Source organism: Fringilla coelebs (genome assembly GCF_963513975.1).
Source record: "Fringilla coelebs genome assembly, chromosome: 24".
In the NCBI taxonomy this organism is placed as follows: Eukaryota; Metazoa; Chordata; class Aves; order Passeriformes; family Fringillidae; genus Fringilla; species Fringilla coelebs.
In genome coordinates, this window is record NC_140050.1 from 3,561,955 (window position 1) to 3,578,909 (window position 16,955).

At 43.1% G+C, this 16,955-nt stretch overlaps 1 protein-coding gene across 2 annotated transcripts in view; it reads right to left on the reverse strand.

Annotated features, from left to right (window-relative positions):
* Positions 1-16,955, reverse strand: part of AP3D1 (adaptor related protein complex 3 subunit delta 1) — a 42,506-nt gene that overhangs the window by 18,656 nt on the left and 6,895 nt on the right. For both annotated transcript variants that reach the window (XM_084221090.1, XM_084221089.1), the window contains exons 2-12: positions 10,111-10,206; positions 9,214-9,294; positions 8,551-8,631; positions 6,622-6,729; positions 6,165-6,294; positions 4,712-4,851; positions 4,376-4,449; positions 2,593-2,642; positions 1,053-1,102; positions 599-647; positions 7-152 (exon numbers count right to left, since the gene is read on the reverse strand). In XM_084221090.1, the coding sequence (XP_084077216.1) occupies positions 7-152; positions 599-647; positions 1,053-1,102; positions 2,593-2,642; positions 4,376-4,449; positions 4,712-4,851; positions 6,165-6,294; positions 6,622-6,729; positions 8,551-8,631; positions 9,214-9,294; positions 10,111-10,206 (1,005 nt within the window). The remainder of the gene's footprint in view (positions 1-6; positions 153-598; positions 648-1,052; positions 1,103-2,592; positions 2,643-4,375; positions 4,450-4,711; positions 4,852-6,164; positions 6,295-6,621; positions 6,730-8,550; positions 8,632-9,213; positions 9,295-10,110; positions 10,207-16,955) is intronic.

Consider the following 16,955-nt stretch of genomic DNA (forward strand, 5'->3'; position numbering starts at 1 on the left):
ACATACCATGCCATAGAGGAGATCTAAAGCTCTGAGTCGGATGGACTCATCTTTGTCATCCAAACATTGGAGAATGAGATCCTTGTGAGACTGAACTGACTTGGGGTGCGTTTTCAGGATTTTGGACATAGCTAACAGGCCCAGGTACTTCACTGTGAAAGACAAAATAAAACTTCTTTCCAAATATAGAAACACTGTTTTGGGCTGAGCATGAAATCTTAAAGCTTTAAGATTTTAAATTTCCCAGTATTCTTTGCAGTCACTAAAGTAAGTCAACACTCTTGCATTTTACTATTATGCTCACTCTGCTGAAAATAGCTGTCACTGCTCTCCAAGCAGCCAGTCTATAAAAAGGGAAATCCAGAGCATGGAAAGAACTGTTTTAGATTTACAAGACCACAAAGAGCAGTAATAATTGCTGTCATTTATTTTCAAAAGTATTATTATAAAGAAGTGCTCACCATGAAAAATTTTTTCCATATTAAACCCCCTAGCAACTGTTTACAGCACACCAGGCACTACAACCCCTCTGAGGCTGCTGCAGCATCTCCCCAGTGCTTAGGGACCAAGAGCTCCATGAAGAAAGCACCATACTTACAGTTCTGGTCAGAATCTTCTATCAATATCCTCAACTTCTGCACACAAAGCTGGAAAAAAAGACCACACCATGTTTATTACAGTTCTTAATTAAACTAAGTCTCCATGAAGTTTACTCAATACACAAGGAAGTATCTGACCAAGACCTGAGGTCTCCAGGTGAGAGGGTTTTGTTGCATTAACAGACTTCCAAACAAAAGGAGCCTCTGTATGAGGTTCTGTATTGATAGCAGGATATGAATGAAGAGTTGGGAAAACTCTCAAACTTTGCATTTTAGAGTGAATTAAGCAGGAAAATTTATCTAGGGAATGCTTCAGTCTGCAGGATTGCACAGTGAGAGCACCTCAGGGAGCTACTGCTGTAACTTCTGGCCGAGGAACACAATCCCATTTTCCCTGGCCCTTGGGATCCCCCAGCAGAGCAGAACAAACCAGCCCCAAGCCCAGGGTCCCACCTGGATGCTGGCACTGTGGTTGGGCATCCCCGAGGACAGAGAGATCAGAACTGAAACAGAAGCACAAATTCCAGTCAGTATTTCTGTGCTGGGAGCGACTGCAACAACAACACCCAACAGCCCACACCAGCTCAGCTCTCAGGGAAAGGTGCTAGATTACTGTTTGTCTGTTTGTCTGGACTTTTGAAGCTCTGGGGAAGGAGAGAAAGTTGTGACATAAACTTATAATTTCATATACCATAACAGTAATAATAAGAGGGCAGGAAAAAAGTGTAAAGGTAGAAAAAGCTGCAACAGCCAGGTCAAAGCTGCTCTTTTTTGCTCTCATTAGGGTTTATTTCACTGATATCACATAGCAGTCAAGGCTTTTAATATCAGCAGCTACTGTACAGCTGAATTTTTAATTGTGCACTTTCCTAATACAATGGGATGCAGCAACGGATCTTGGAGTTTAACGTGATTAGATTGGAGCTTTAATCAAGCCAGCCATTGTTGATTATTTGGGACACTTAAAAGCTCTGGCAGCACACAGCCCCTCTACAGAAAAGGTGGGCTCACCCTGGTAACTGCTGCTGGCACAGCTGTGCCTGAGCAGGTGCCATGTGCTGCCCTCTGTCCCTGCAGGGAAACTGAGCTGGACACTGTCACCTCCAGAGCTGGCAGGTGCCAGGTGCTCCTCTGGTGTTTCAGGGCTCATTTGCTGGCTCTGAGTTTGACATCACCATCCCTGAGGTGTCCTGGGTGGGTGATTCCCCCTCTACCCACAGGATGACCCCACTGGATCTCAGTGAGGGCCACTCTCAGCCACAATGGAATTCCCCTCTGGGTTATTCTCCCTCCCAACATGACACCTGATTTCCCTGAAGGAATACACAGTGAGTGACAGATCTCTCTTCCCTCTCTGAACTGACCCAGCACAGCAAGTTCTGCACCATTATCCAAAGAACCCACAGGAGACAGACAGACCAACTGTGAATGTCAATAACCCTCTGCTCCACACTCTGATATTACAGCCAAGCCTGAGCTGCAATACTGTGTTATCCCTTTTTGCCTTTGTTTTCTCTCACCCTCCCAGTTATGGAGTTCATATCCCTTCCCCAGAAACTGAAACTGCCAATCAGTAATTCCAATTGCCTCCTCTACGGAATTACACCCCATTTTTAAACTGCAAAGTTGCAAAATTAAAAAAAAAATTCTGATCCATCATCACATAAGAGAACTTGGCAAAGAGACATCACTTGTTTTAATTCCATTGCTGCTGGTACATTTTGTAGTTGTAGCAACATTTAGGATCTGGCATATAAATAATCTCATTGTCTGTACCTGGCTTCAGCCTTCAGCAAACACAACACAGCTATAGTGACTGCCTCACCCACTGACAACAAAGCATTTCAGCCCCACAATAACACAAAGTTTGCCAGGAGACTTACTGCATTTAAGAATACATTAAGTTAAAGAAAAAAAGGTTTACAGATGGTGTCAGTTGATGACAAAGTTCATCACGTTTTTTTTTTTCTAGGTTCCAAGTTTCAGTTCTCACCTGCTATTACTGTGTTCACACATTCATATAAGAGAGACATGGCTGAGGTGCTGAAACAGAAATCAGGTATATTAAATAAGGAATAAACCAGCACATTTTGAAGTGTTGTCAGCACTATCTTGGAGCTAGTTAGCACCTTGAACTTCACAAGACATTGTCAATATTCTGCTCCATATCCCTTCAAGCAGATGAAATGATTTGCACTTAAAAACTGTTGGGGGGAAGAATTTTTAAACAAATGTTTAAAAACTCAAAAATCTTCCTGGAAAAGCAGCATGCAAGAGCACTGTGACACAACGAATGTGGAAGGAAGTGGTTACTCAAACTCCAGCACCAGTCACACAATACTGAAGCAATCTTGTTCAAGAATCAAATTAAATCCTCTGCCCAAGGTCAAAAATTCATGACAAGGCAGATGGAGAAGCTCAAGTCTCTCTCCAAGCGAGTGAGTCACGCCCCAGCAGCACAGGCTGGGGATGCAGGAACACACTTCCCATCCCTGGAAATCATCAACCCATTTCCAGTGCCTGATTTCCCCCAAAACTCAAATTCAAGGCTGCTTGTGCCAGTTGAACACACAGACAGTGCAGTTCTGAGGACTGCAGAGCTCCTTACAAAGCCTAATCTGTACAAGAGGGAACCAGAAACCTGCCAAGCCTCAAAAGAGCAGCAGGCTCCAAGAGCAGGGCACACAGGGAAGGAGCACAGCTCCAGTGGCACAGTGATGCCCTGAGGGTCAGCTTGGGATGCTGAGAAGCAAAACCAACACTTCTACTCCCTGGGCACTTGGTGAGACAGCTCAGGGTGCTGTGACTCATTATGAAACCCAAAATGACTGAATGGAGACCAAGCCAAAGAGGATTCAGTCCCCACAACTCAGAATTACTAACGTGGTAGCTGGGGAGAGGAGGTGGGACTGTCCACCCTCCTGCTTTTTCTGGTGGGTTGTATCTATTTGTTAGATTATCTGCTGACAAGTCCCTGGAGGTACCTGGGTGCTGGTCCCTTCTGACCCTGCCTTAAAGGAATATGAGGATGGACAGAAATCTTCTGGCTAGAGCTGCTCTCAAGGCTACACAGATATCTGCTTAAAACCTTGCTCTGTCACATGAAAAGAAATAAACTTTTTCACTCAACTCCTGCATAAGATCACACTTCCTCTTCATAACAGGGAGAATCCATGTATTCCCCCCAAGGCATCTATTTCCTGATTTCAGTTCAGAATTAGAACCACTACACCACCACAAACCAGCAACAGTCAAGGGACAAGGAAATAACTTCAACTTCATTTAATCTACATTTAGAACATATATATTGTAAAAACCACTTTCAAAACACATCTGAGCTGCCAAATGCATGAGAAAGGGCTTTAATATATTCCTTGTCACGCTGCTTTGGTGGGTAAGGCATTCCTAAAAGTCAGGAATCAAATGTGTGAGGTGAATAGGAGAGGCAAATACACAGCTGAGCCTTTTTCTACATCCTTCACAGTCATCTCTGGCTTGAAATGCTGTGAAAGGAAAGTAAATTGCTCCAATTTTCATCCATCCTTTGGAGGAATTCATGCTGACAGTCAGACACCCAGAGATTTTCCTTTAAGGTATTTTTACCTCACTCAGGTTTTCCAGAAACAACCCTCATCTGAGAATATCTTTTGATACTTGAAGCCAGTATACCAAAAGTCAACAAAAAATTATAGAATGCATCCTCACCCCAGCTACTGACCCACCCACCAGGCCCTTCCCCAGTCCTGACTGAACAAGGCAGGACCTGTCACACAAACCTGTGGATGAGGTTGGTCAGGGGCTCAATCAGTTTCTTTCCCAGTCTTGGTTCTAATGGAGTAAGAGCACCAAACTATTCAATAAGAAGAAAAGTGAGTTAATAGCTGCTTTTCGACAGCTTCAAAACATTATGTAAATTACAGCTCACTGTATTTAAACCAAGCTATATTAACATATTTTTCTCTTAGGTTACATTCACAAACATAAGAAGATATTCCTGGTTTCCTTTTATTCAGACTGAATGGTAACTATGCCTCCCAGCAAGAAAGCCATTTTCACACCCAAGGTAATTGAATGAGAACCCTAATCCTGTAAACAAAAAGCAGAATACTTGCCAGTTTTATAATTTTAATGAGAACCCAATTATTGGTTGACGACGTCATCAGCTTGAAGAAGAGCGGGGCGAGGGAAAGGTAATTTTTGGGATTGCGTCGAGCCAGCTCACAAATCACATTTACTGCAGCAGACTGCACACCTGGGCAAAACAACAGGAGAAGCACAAATCTCATCAATGCCTTCATTGTAATTGAAGTTCCTGGTGCAGAACCCCCACAGCAAAAGCAGCTGAAGCTTCAGACCTGTGTGTCCAATGGTTTGGCCTCATTCCCAACCCTGAGGCAGTAAATACAGGGATGCAAAAACTGAGAAAGGGTTTGATTTAATTCTGGCTATTTTCTAATATAGCAGCAAGCCAGATATCTGCTTTGGGTACAGCATGAGTAAAAACAGCACACTGCCACATCCCTGCCCTGGACTGTGGGCAGCTGCTTGTGGGACACAGACAACATAATCAATAATCAGCCACCAGAAAGTTTCCAATCCCTCCTGACTTCTCTGATGTGTATTATTTAAAAATGTTTAAATACAAAACAAAATAATTCCTTAAGCAATCTGACTGGACATGTTCACTCCCTTCTCATTGCTCAGCCTCTGCCACGGGTTGTTGTCAGTTTGGAATGTTTTAGTCTAGACAGGCTGGGTGTCCTAGCAGAGAGCAATCCTTCACTCCACAAAGCTTAACAGGCAATTTCTTCCTCTCTCTGCAGGTGAGGGATTTTGCTTTCCTTAATAACATTGTCCTTGGAAGATAAATATTCCATGCCCACAATAAAACAGTTGGGAAATGCAATTAAATTTCTCCCTGTAATTGCGGATACAAATCAAGTGGAGATCAGATACACACCACACAGAATTCCTAAAACAAGTGTTTTGGTGCAGTGAGGGAACACCAGCACTTCCTAAAGACTGAGCAGAAAATGTGAATATGATACTGAGCAATTGCAGATTTCCTGTGCTGCTGCTGACCTGCACTGACACAGTACTGAGGGGTCCAAAGAGCAGTATGGACCCAAATAAATAAAAAGTACACTATGGAATGTTAAATACTTTCAAGTGTGTCCACTGCAAGTCAACAGCCGCAGCTTGCTAAAAAAGAACAAGTAGTAACAAAACCAGAACCCCAAACCCCCAAAATCAACTGAAATATTTTCAATAGCCAAGTTCAGTAAGCAACAAATCAGGAAACTTCAAGCTGCTTTGTCCATGAAGGTTTAACCCACTGATACATTTTCGGTAGCTTTCAGTTTGAAGAAATGGACATTTTAAAGAATGTATTTTTAATACGGCAACACCCATCAAAACTCTCCTATACTCACCTACCCTGAGACAGGGGAGTCAGTGCCCAAAAGATGATTACAGAATTTTTCATGTATTCTTTTCTTCACAAGCTCTACAAGCACATGGACCTCCACATGTGAGAGCAGAAGGAATTCACTAAAATTCACTCACCGGGATCTGGATCTTCAAGTTTCTCTTTAAGGCGAGGAAATGCAGGACGGAGGGACTCAGGGTACTTCAAAAAAACTTTGTACATGATTAACACTGCCTTCTTCCTGATGTAAGGCTTTGTGTGAGACATCTGTGAATGAAACAGCTGCAGTCAGGGTCTGAGCACATCTGTGTTTCCAGAGCTCCTGTGCTCACACTGCTGTCACCAAAGCACTTCCTGGAAGACTCAACTGCTTTTTGAAAACTCTGCTTTGAGGCAAGAGCAAAATACTGTTGTTTATCACCAGAACTAATAAATGTACTTCAAAGTGATCCTCTTGATATAACTAAAGTTCCCCAGAACCCCCACAAGAAGCAGCAGGTTTCACATGTATCAGCTCTAAATTTAAGATATTTACCTAATTTGAATAACTTAACATTCTATAGTTATAAAGTTTTTTCAACCTTATCAACTCACCAATGTCATGATGTCATTTGCCAAGTCCCTGGCAAGATCTGGAGTAACAAAACAGGACAAGCCAGTCAGTGCAACTCCAGTATCATACTGGTTAGGGCTACTCAGATCCTGAAAAGAGAGAAACACGCTCAAAAATTTAAGATCACACAGAATGTCAAGAAACAACCTCCTCAGACTCATTTTAGTCAATCAACATAAATGAAGCAGAGCTTCTTCTTTATGGGAATATTTATATATCAACTACTAACACCTGCTAAACTACAGCCAGCCTGGGGTTTAATAATGGGCACAAAGAACCATAATTAAACAAGAGATGGATGACTACAACATAAAAGTAATTAGAGAGATCATACTTTGGTGGTGTTTTGGGAATGGAAATAGTTTTTAAACACTCATTACAGGACCACAAACATATTTAAAGTGCTTAAAAACTGGTATTAAACACAAACCCTGCTAAGTCCAATTCCAAATGTCCATTTCACTGGGAACAAGCACTCTTGGTGAGTAGTGTTCCACCTTAATCTAGTAGAGAAATGAGATAATTCTTCTCCTAAGCTGCTGCCAGCACCACAACTACCAGTCCACAAAGACAGGACACAAGTTATGTGTGTGGAACACATTTATTGGTCAAGTTCCCTTGGATCTATTTGTAGTCAGTATCCTAACCAGCCCTCCATACTCTTTCAGGTCTTTCTAAGCTTAAGTCACTCACCCATTAATCTATGAGTAAATTCAAGTATAGACTGTAAATTGTGTATCAGGAAACACAAACATGAAGCTGCACAGAGCATTCCCACATGGATTGCTGAATTAAGAGTCCAGATTCACATGGATACTGAAGCTGCTTCAGGAGAGCTAAACATAGTCAGGCCTTTGGGGTTCTGTGCCATTTACATCTCATTTAAAACCTGCTGCAGGTGGTGGGAAATTAGAGTCTACTTTAAGAATAATGCAATCTACTTCTTAAGGAGCAAAAAACTGCAATTCATCCAGGCTCTAATGTATTTTGAGAACTCAAAATCTCAAGTTGTTGGATCAATGAAACATGAAAAGGCATAAAGAGATTTTTATCTTTTATGTAAAAACTTGGGCACAAAGTGGAAGTAGCCAGTAAGTGACTGAAATTCAGTAAAATAAAGTGTCCATCATAAAGACAATAGATATTCACATTCAGCACAAAATAGTTCAAAAGACAGAGGTAAAAGCACTAGTTCTTTAGGGAAGATACTGGATAACATCCCACTGCTCTTTTTTAAGCCAGAAAAACACATTTTGGTGCCTGGTAAAAATGGTAAAAATGTAGGCAGATCTTGTACTGGATCAGTCAAGTTTTAAAGCAGTGATACTTAAAAGATAAAAGTCAAGAGCTTAAAAAAATATCTGTAACTCCAAGAATGGGAAAACTATGCTGCAAACCAGTAACTCTAAGTGATGAAGCTCTATGAAAATGAATACACACGTGGGTACAGGAATACAGAACAAAACTTTCCATACACTCTTCACCATTTTTACACCCAATTCTACCAGAGAAGTCAAAGTCTGATGTGGAATTACAGAAAAAAGATCCCTCACAACTAGAAATGTTGTGGAGCCATGTCACTCCTGAGCCACTGCTCATTTTACTTCAGGAATGGGGACATTTTTCCTGCCTGTTACACTCTTATGAGCACTGCCTAGAGACCAGCAAAGTTATTTCTGTCCCCATTCTCTGTGCTGAACAAACACAGAGCTGGTATGAGACAGCACAGGGAAGGATGTGCACAGCTCCCGAGTGTTTCATTAATCCCTCTGCTTGTGGAACAACAGGAGATTGCAAATCAAGAATTCTACTGAAACACCTCTGTATTCCTCATGGAGAAATACTCAGTACAGATGTGAAAGAACAAGTAGGGAGAGAGTGCAAGAAGAAATGAAGAACTGAACATTTACCTTTCGGATCTGATTAGTTGTCAGCATAATGACATCAGTCCCTTCATGAAAGCACTGGGAGGCAGCCAGGTAACCAATGCGCTGGGAAAAGGCAAGGAGGAAAACAAGGCTGGGTTTTAAAGTCGATTTAGACAATGTTTAAGTGGAAAACAGCTTGTGGCTTTATAAGCAATATTAAAAAGATGAATGAGTAGGTTTGTACAACATAAGAGGCATGAGAGGGCTCACCTAGAAAAGGGGGTTTATATCAAAAAAGAGAAAGTTTAGACAAGTAATGTTCTACTGATAATTCATCTGTCTTAAGGAAAATAAAACCACCTTCACCTTCTCTATTTTGTTACAACACAGTTCAGAGACCACAAAGCTGCAGAAAAAAGGTAGGATTGTCTACTACAATTATTTTGTATGTGTTGACTCCTGAGTTTCAGGTATAAAGCCCCATTAGGGAATAATTTCTTAGGAAGCAACATCCCACCATGTTTGATGAAAAAGGTCTACAACAGAACATAAAATAAATCTTTCAAGAAAAATTATAAAGCTATTACAGAATAAGAAATGCCTGGTACTAAGAATCTCAGGTGGTCTTCATATAAAAATACTCTGGCTTTTCACAAAAGGGATCTGACAGCTTGGCCAGGACAGCTGCATTTACAGAGAACTCACCTTGAATGTAAACTTGGAAGCACTCATAACTTCAATAATGTTGAAAGCAGCCCAACTGATGTCATAGCCCAGCATCTGTAACTGTGAGCAGAGAAGCCAAGATAAACTTCTAAAATAAAGAGACTCAAGGAAATAGGTCAAGACATGTCCCAAAATTGAAGATGCAACAGGAGTCTGAAAATGATACTGCAGGCATCACAGGTTTATGAGCAATGTACCACTCACTACTGCACCACTCACAGAAAGTGAAAGACATGACAAGTTTTCAACAGTTTGCATCAGCTCCAGGCTGCCCAGAGCAGCTGTGGCTGCCCCTGGATCCCTGAAGTGGCCAAGGTCAGGCTGGATGGGGCTTAGAGCATCCTGGGATAGTGGAAGGTGTCCCTGCTCATGGCAGGAGGTGGCAGGAGGATGAGCTTTAAGGTCTCTTCAAATCCAAATCATTCCATGACTATGATATGCAGTTATATAAGCACTGGTGTGAAGGGTTTTCTTCCTGATTTTCTTTTAATAAAAACCATAACAGAGCCCCAAAAATAAATCTTTTACCAAAATTTCTGTCTTCTTGTCAACAAAGGACTGAGCAAAGAGAAACAAACCCAGTTTCAAGTGCTCATGTCACTATGTCATAAGAACCAATCCAGTTGAAAACAATTTCTTTTAACTTGTTTGTTTTAAATGAGATTCAATTCCTGACCCATCACAATTGAATCCAGTTGTACCAAGCAGAGCAGGAATGTGCAGCCTCTGATGTCAGAGCTGGGGCAGTGAAGTCCCCACAGCCTGCACTCAGAGCAGTTGAGGCAGAGCAGGCAGCCAGAGCCAAGGCTGGCTCCAAATCAGCAGGAAAGAACAAAATGCAGCTGCAATTCCATGGGATCCCAGCAAGGCACTTACATAGGTCAGTTTGCAGACTGCGTTTGCCTTCACTGCGATGTTGTCCTGCTTCAGCTCCTGCTTGATCTCGTCAATGCACTGTGAGATGTATTTTGCCTGAGGAAAACAAACAAAAATTTGAGCTCCTCCACCAGTTTCCAGCATGTTGGTGGGGAGAAGCAGCAGAATTCAGCATTTGCAAGAACCAATCTCACACACACACACAATTTAGTAAGCACTTAATTCTGACAAAACTACTCATTAAAAAGAACCACCACAATTCCATTACAAAACCAAAAATACGAGATGTTTCTTTGGTGGTTGCCCCTTCTGCCTCTCCCTCACAATTACACCACTCACTCCAAAGCTCTAGATTCAAAAATCTGCAAACATAAAGTTGTTCAATGGAGACAGAGTAGGCAGAGGTCTGAACAAAACCAGAGCTCACCATTGCTAGAAAACTCACTGCCTCCAGAGGGACTTCAGAGAACACCCGCTCATTACGTGACAAGAAGAAACTGTCAAACACTGCTAACAGCCCACAAATGAAAGGTGACTGATGAAAACGCCCCAGTTTTGGACCTGCTGCCAATGATGATACTGTAGGTGTGCATCCACAACACAGGGACACAACACAAGGCCTGGATGGGACACAGAGGCTTCCTGGATCCCCCCCACCATGGAAAGTCATGAATCCCCTCTCTGGTTCTCAACTTCATGAGCCCTTTTGCCATTTACACATTTTGATAAATAATAGCTACTTCTATGAATTTCTCAGCAATTCAAAGAGCCAAATGTCACAATGTTTACATTTAAATATTGGTGCTTCACATCTTTCCAAGCAATCACATCTGTGCTTGTGGGAAGGCTGTGGCAAACATGTGATTTAAAATTATCTGTACAGATTTTACTTTATAAGCAGAATTTGCTCAGCCAAGATTCTTCCAGTTCACAATTAATTATTATTTAAGTACTGAAGGCATCTGCTACAGAAATAATGAAAATTTAAATGCAAAGAAATAATCTCTTTTTTCAAAGCCATGCATGCACCAGGGTATTTCACATTACTAGCTGCCAGGGGAACCAGGTCAGAACCGGATTACCTAATCCCTGCCTGAATACCACCACCTTCCTCCAAAATTATATTTTCACCATAGAAGTGTCTAGTGGCCTGATTTTAATCAATATTTTTTCCCCTTTACACTAATTTTTGTGTATTAATACAATAATTTTTTAGTCTTTTACAAGTGTCCTGGAGTGACACTATTCAAGTCACAAAAGTCTGCTGCTAGAAACAGTGGGTGGAGAATGGCTGGAAATCAGCCCTGAGGAGAAGGACTTGGGGTGTTGGTGGGTGAGAGGCTCAGCCTGCCCCAGCCATGGGCACTGACCCAGAAACCCCCCCTGTGCTGGGCTGAGCCCCCAGCCTGGGCAGCAGGGGAGGGGGGGGATTCTGCCCCTCTGCCCCTGTGCTCAGGTGAGACCCCACCTGCAGAGCTGCCCCAGCCCTGGGCAACAACAGCAGGAGGACGTGGAGCTGCTGGAGCCAGGCCAGAGGAGCCACGGAGATGCTGCAAGGGCTGGAGCCCCTCTGCTCTGGAGCCAGGCTGGCAGAGCTGGGGGTGCTCAGCAGAGAGATGAATGAACTTGAGGGAATTTAGCTATTCCTAAATGCCTGTGTTTGGGATAGAAATACTATTCTTACAGTGGGAATTCTCATGTTAAAGGAGGGCACTGTAAACACCAAACAACCCTTTCCTGTACGCAGATTCCCTCTGCTCTCCTAGATACAGGTGAGATCACATCTGCCAAAACTGGAGATGGCATCACCCCCAAACACTTAACAACACAGTGACCAGGTGACTTTACCCAGAAGCAGATTTGGGGTTGTAAACCCTTCACCTGAGAGCGATTCAGGTCCTAACAACTCACATGCAAAGTGTCAACTCTTAAGTATAAACTAAAAAAAACTTCTGAGGGTAGAAAATAAATACTTCATTAAAAATGCTGAAAGAGTGACTTACACAACATGCAACTGATCCACAAATATATTGTACTTGGCCTTGAATATTTTATGCTCACAGAAGAGCACACTGGAACAGTGTCACAGAATCCTTCACGTGTGTATCTTGTTGCCATGTCCTGGGCAGCAAGGCCAGTGATGGTTCTCAAGGCGGAAGGAGACTGACACAGGTCCTCAGTCTTTACATCCATAACCAAAACCCTCACTTATTTCCCACTGCATCTATCCCCACACTATTCAAACATGAGCTTAATCTTCTGGCAACCTCTTCAGAGTTAAGCACAAACCACAGTGTGAGCAGGAGAGGAGGAAAAATAGAGCACAGGGAAGTTCAGTAGTGCCCAGCCTGGCACAGCTGAACACGGGCTCCAGAGTCACCAGCCCCAACATCCCACAGGCAAATCCCTGCCTACCAGTTAGTCCAGCTTCTGGAAAAGCATATTACAGAACTCAGAATCAGATCTGCAACTGAAAAAGGGGATTAGAGAGAGCAGAAAGAAGTCCTTCTGAAACAGCTGTCCTTCAAATCCCAAAACACTCCAAGGAATGACAGGCTCTATATATAGAAAGCTTTACAGGATCAGCAGGTATTAACTTTTTGTTAATCCTGTGGAGTGGCACTGCCATGAATGAGCAATATGAGGAAAACTGATCTATGCAGCCTCCCTCCTAAATCTGAAAGCCAAGCACCACACCCAGCTGAATCTGCTGCCACATTTCACACCCACAGAACTAGAGGGAAATCTGGAGGCAGGAGCAGATCCTTAGTGAGGCTCTGGCTGTGGAACCCTGACCTGGGCACAGTGCTGGACAGGACCTGCACCAAAGCACTTCCCACTGACTCATATCCACACTCCCCACTGCACCCCACAAGCTGCTCAGTGGGGTCACACCACACTGCAAAAAGGAGAACAATCACTTGATGCAATGAAGAAAATTCTAGTCACTCAGCAAGGCCTAAGTATTTGGAAGGAAAAAAACCTTAATATTTACATACTGACACAGCAAAAAAACCTGGGTATCTTGCCCAGCACCGATTATGTTTTTGCATAAATCCTTCTAATATAGGAATTTCCTAGTGTGGTAATTAAAACCAAATATTTCTCAGGATATAAGTAGCTCCATTTTTCCTTAAATGCTTTTGAGGCTCCATGAATCACAGAATCATTGAGGTTGGAAAAGCCCTCAAGGATCAACAAGTTCACCAGTTGTTAGTCCATCACTGCCATGTTCATCACTGCAACATGCCCCAAATGCCACATCCATGTGGTTTTTTGAACACTTCCAGGGATGGTGACTCTACCACTGCCCTGGGCAGCCCCTTCCAATGCCTGACCACCCCTTCTATGCAGCAATTTTTCCTAATATCCAATCTAAACCTCACCTGGTACAGCCTGAAGCAGTTTCCTCCTGTCCTGTCCCTTTGTTCCCTGCTAGCAGAGCCCGAGCCCCCTGGCTGTCCCCTCCTGTCAGGGAGTTGTGCAGAGCCAGAAGGTCCCTCCTGAACCTCCTTTTCTCCAGGCTGAGCCCCTGTAGCTGCTCCTCATCACACTTCTGCTCCAGTCCCTGCTCTGGACATGCTCCAGCCCTTCAATGTCTTTCTCATCATGAGGGACCCAAAATTGACCCCAGAATTCAAGACAGGGCCTCAGCAGCACCCAGAGTTCATTTATGCTCCCAGTATTCATTACAATATCAATATATTTCTTAGCTATTAATTCCTTACTAATTCTGTGACAGTACAATTTGCAGTTTTGTGTTGATGGCTCCCACATCCTGGCCAGTAGACTGAGGGGCATTTCTAAGCCCCAGCATTTACAGACCTGTGGATGTGCCCAGCCAGATGGTTCTGGGGGGGGGGGAGGCAATGCTCAGGCAGCCCCTCAGGCAGTGTGGGAAGGACAGGCAGAGCCATGAGGCACAGGAACCCTCTCAGGAGGAAGGGTGGGAGCAGGGGTAGAGCTGCCTGCCAGCAGCAGAGCTGAAGCCTCTGAGGGCAGCAGGCAAGGAGCTGAGGCTCTTTTATTCCTGCTAGGCTGCCAAGTGGGAAAGGAGCCTCCCCTGCCTCGGTGGAAAGGCTCCTTAATGAAATGCTATAGCAACCACTCTGGTAATTGTTCCCTCTCCCAAGGAGCATTACAGGAACATGCCCGGAGCAGCCCAGCTAAAACCCAAGTGCAGCCTGCAGATGTGAGCAGAGAGTACCCAACAAAGCTGTGAGAACAGCAGTCACAACTGCAATTCTCAAAGTATGTCACCAACGAGATGCTGGAATGTTTTATATCCATTAACAAAATACACAAGCTTTTTGTTTTTTTAAAAACAAGCCCAAATTCCTCAAGAATTCCAAGATCTCACCTAGAAAATATGTGCATTTAAATGAATGTGAGTGGCTAAAATAAGAAAGAAGGCATCATGAATCAAATATACAGTCTCTTTGAAATGAAAGGAGGAAGGGGAGAGTGGGTCATGGTAAGAAGCCAAAAATGCCATTTTATAGGATTTTTCATTTCCCAGCCATGTTTTTTGACTTAACTTTGAAAAACACTAAGGCTTTATTCCAAGCCAAGACAGAACTTGGGGTTTGCTGACAATTTCAGAGATGCTCACAAAAGACTTCTCTTTCTCAAGCAATCAGTATGTGAAGTTTAAAAAAGTCACTAATTTGTACAACAATTACATTCCTAAGAAACATGATTCTCCATGCTGTACTTTCTGTCATTACCTGACAGGAACACACCAGTGATTGGGATGGAGATCACTGCAGAACCTTTACATTAAATTTAATCATGTAAACTACTAACTTCCAGTAGTCTTTAAGAAACTGTATTTCATCTCAACCAAAAACCACCTTCCAAACTCAAGAGAAAGCAAACTCACACTCCTACCACTTTGGATTGCAGCCCAACAAACCAAATGCACTTGATTTGAGATTCAAACCTGTCACTGCAACATCCAAGTGCTTCCATCCACATGAAAGAGTAAAATGTCAGTGAACAATAGTTGTTATTTCTCTTGAGCTTCCAGGGTTTTAAGGAAATACAGTGTTTTAAGGGAAGAATTAGTAACAGTGATTGCCACAAGGAACAAGATATTTTCTCATATGTCTGAAACATAAAAATAAATATGCACAAAATGTAACATTTCTTCTGTTTTAAGCACTATAGGATTTATCAGTTTTTGGTAGGACTTTGAGATGAACTTTGTGAGATCACGCTGAGCAGAAGCACATGATGGTGTCACATGAGAGGAAGATGCCCACTGCTGCAACTTCCTAACATGACCACCATGCTCAACACCAAAGGCACTCACACCCCAAGACACCTTGAGGAGGTGAAGGAACTTTCAGGTCTGTTCGTGCTTCAGGCAGCAGATCCCATTCACAGCACAGATCAGCTGCCTCAGAAAGAAGGCTGGAAGGAAATATTTACCGCTTGCCAGACTTCTCTCAAAGCCCCAAAAGCAGCACTTGATGTCAAACAGCACTGAACCAGTCAGAGAACACCTCTAGTGTTTGCAGTACCTGGACACGTTGTACCATGACAGTATGGAATGAATCAACTGAAGTAACAGACAAGGGCATTAAAGGGCAAAATGTGCTGCTTCCTACTGACTTGGACACAGCATTAGAGATCAACACATTATATATTTATTTTCATAAAAATACTGTATTATTTAACTACTGTAGAAAAAGTCATTTGAGATAAATAACAGGATCTTTTGTTTAGGCTACTCCATGGCTGCATAGAAAGAGTTCCAAGGCATGTGCTCCCACACATGCTCCTCACAAGTAACTTCACCAAAACCATGGCAAAGCAACTGAGAACAGAACAGAGGATCAGCAGTGAGTGGGAAGCTGCACAATGTTCATCTTGATGGGTTTACACAGCCTGAGTCCAGCAGCGCAGAGCGCTCTCAGCTGCAACAAAGGGCTCAGGAAACTGAAAGGCATTTTCAAAAAGCCAAGCTTATCTTTCACTCAGCTGTTGACAAACAGCATTGCTGTACATGTTTTAACATGCCTTAGTTTTGTGCTTGGTACCCAGCTTTCCAGGGATTTACTGGCTCATCCTGAGGTAGGCTTAAAATCCCAGCCCACTGTTCTGAGTGACAACACCAGTGGCACGAGGTTCTGCTGGTTCATTTGCAGCAGACTTCTATATTATTTATTAGAAACACGATGCATTACCCACTGCCCCCTTTTCTGGTACAAGCAGAGTGAGGTCACAAGACTCCTTGGCCAAACAACACAGAGGAAGGAATGCAAAAAGTAGGTTTACAGTTTTTTCTTTTGTTAACGTTTGCTGGAGTTCCACACACCAACTGAAATCTGGAATGATGCATGCACATATCCATCCTAAAGTGACTCATAAGCCAATTAAAACCTTTGAACCTTATTCTAACAAATCAGAGAAATGCTATCAATGCAAGTACTGTGCACCAATTTCAGGGCAGATATCCAACCCCAGACCTACCACTACAGCCCCTTAAGGCACAGCAGAAAAACACACAGGAACTTCTGAACAGGTTTGTAACACAAAGATTGGGTTGCAGGAAAGAAACAGCTGGAGAGTTGCAGCTGCTTGTCCCAGGTGACTCCAAGCACCTGCAGCACCCCTCCAAGCACTGGGGTGTTCTAGCAGCCTCCCATGGACAGCTCCTCTTTGGTGGTTTACCCAAGGACAACTCAGGATTTCCCACTGAAATGCCCACAGAAGGCCACTGATGCAGGAAGCTGAAGCTACATGTGACATCCTGGCCCCCTCCCAGGTGGGCAAGGCCAAGATCACTGCTGGCACCTTGGGAATCAGGAAAGTGGCAATCAGCAAGCCCCAAACACCAG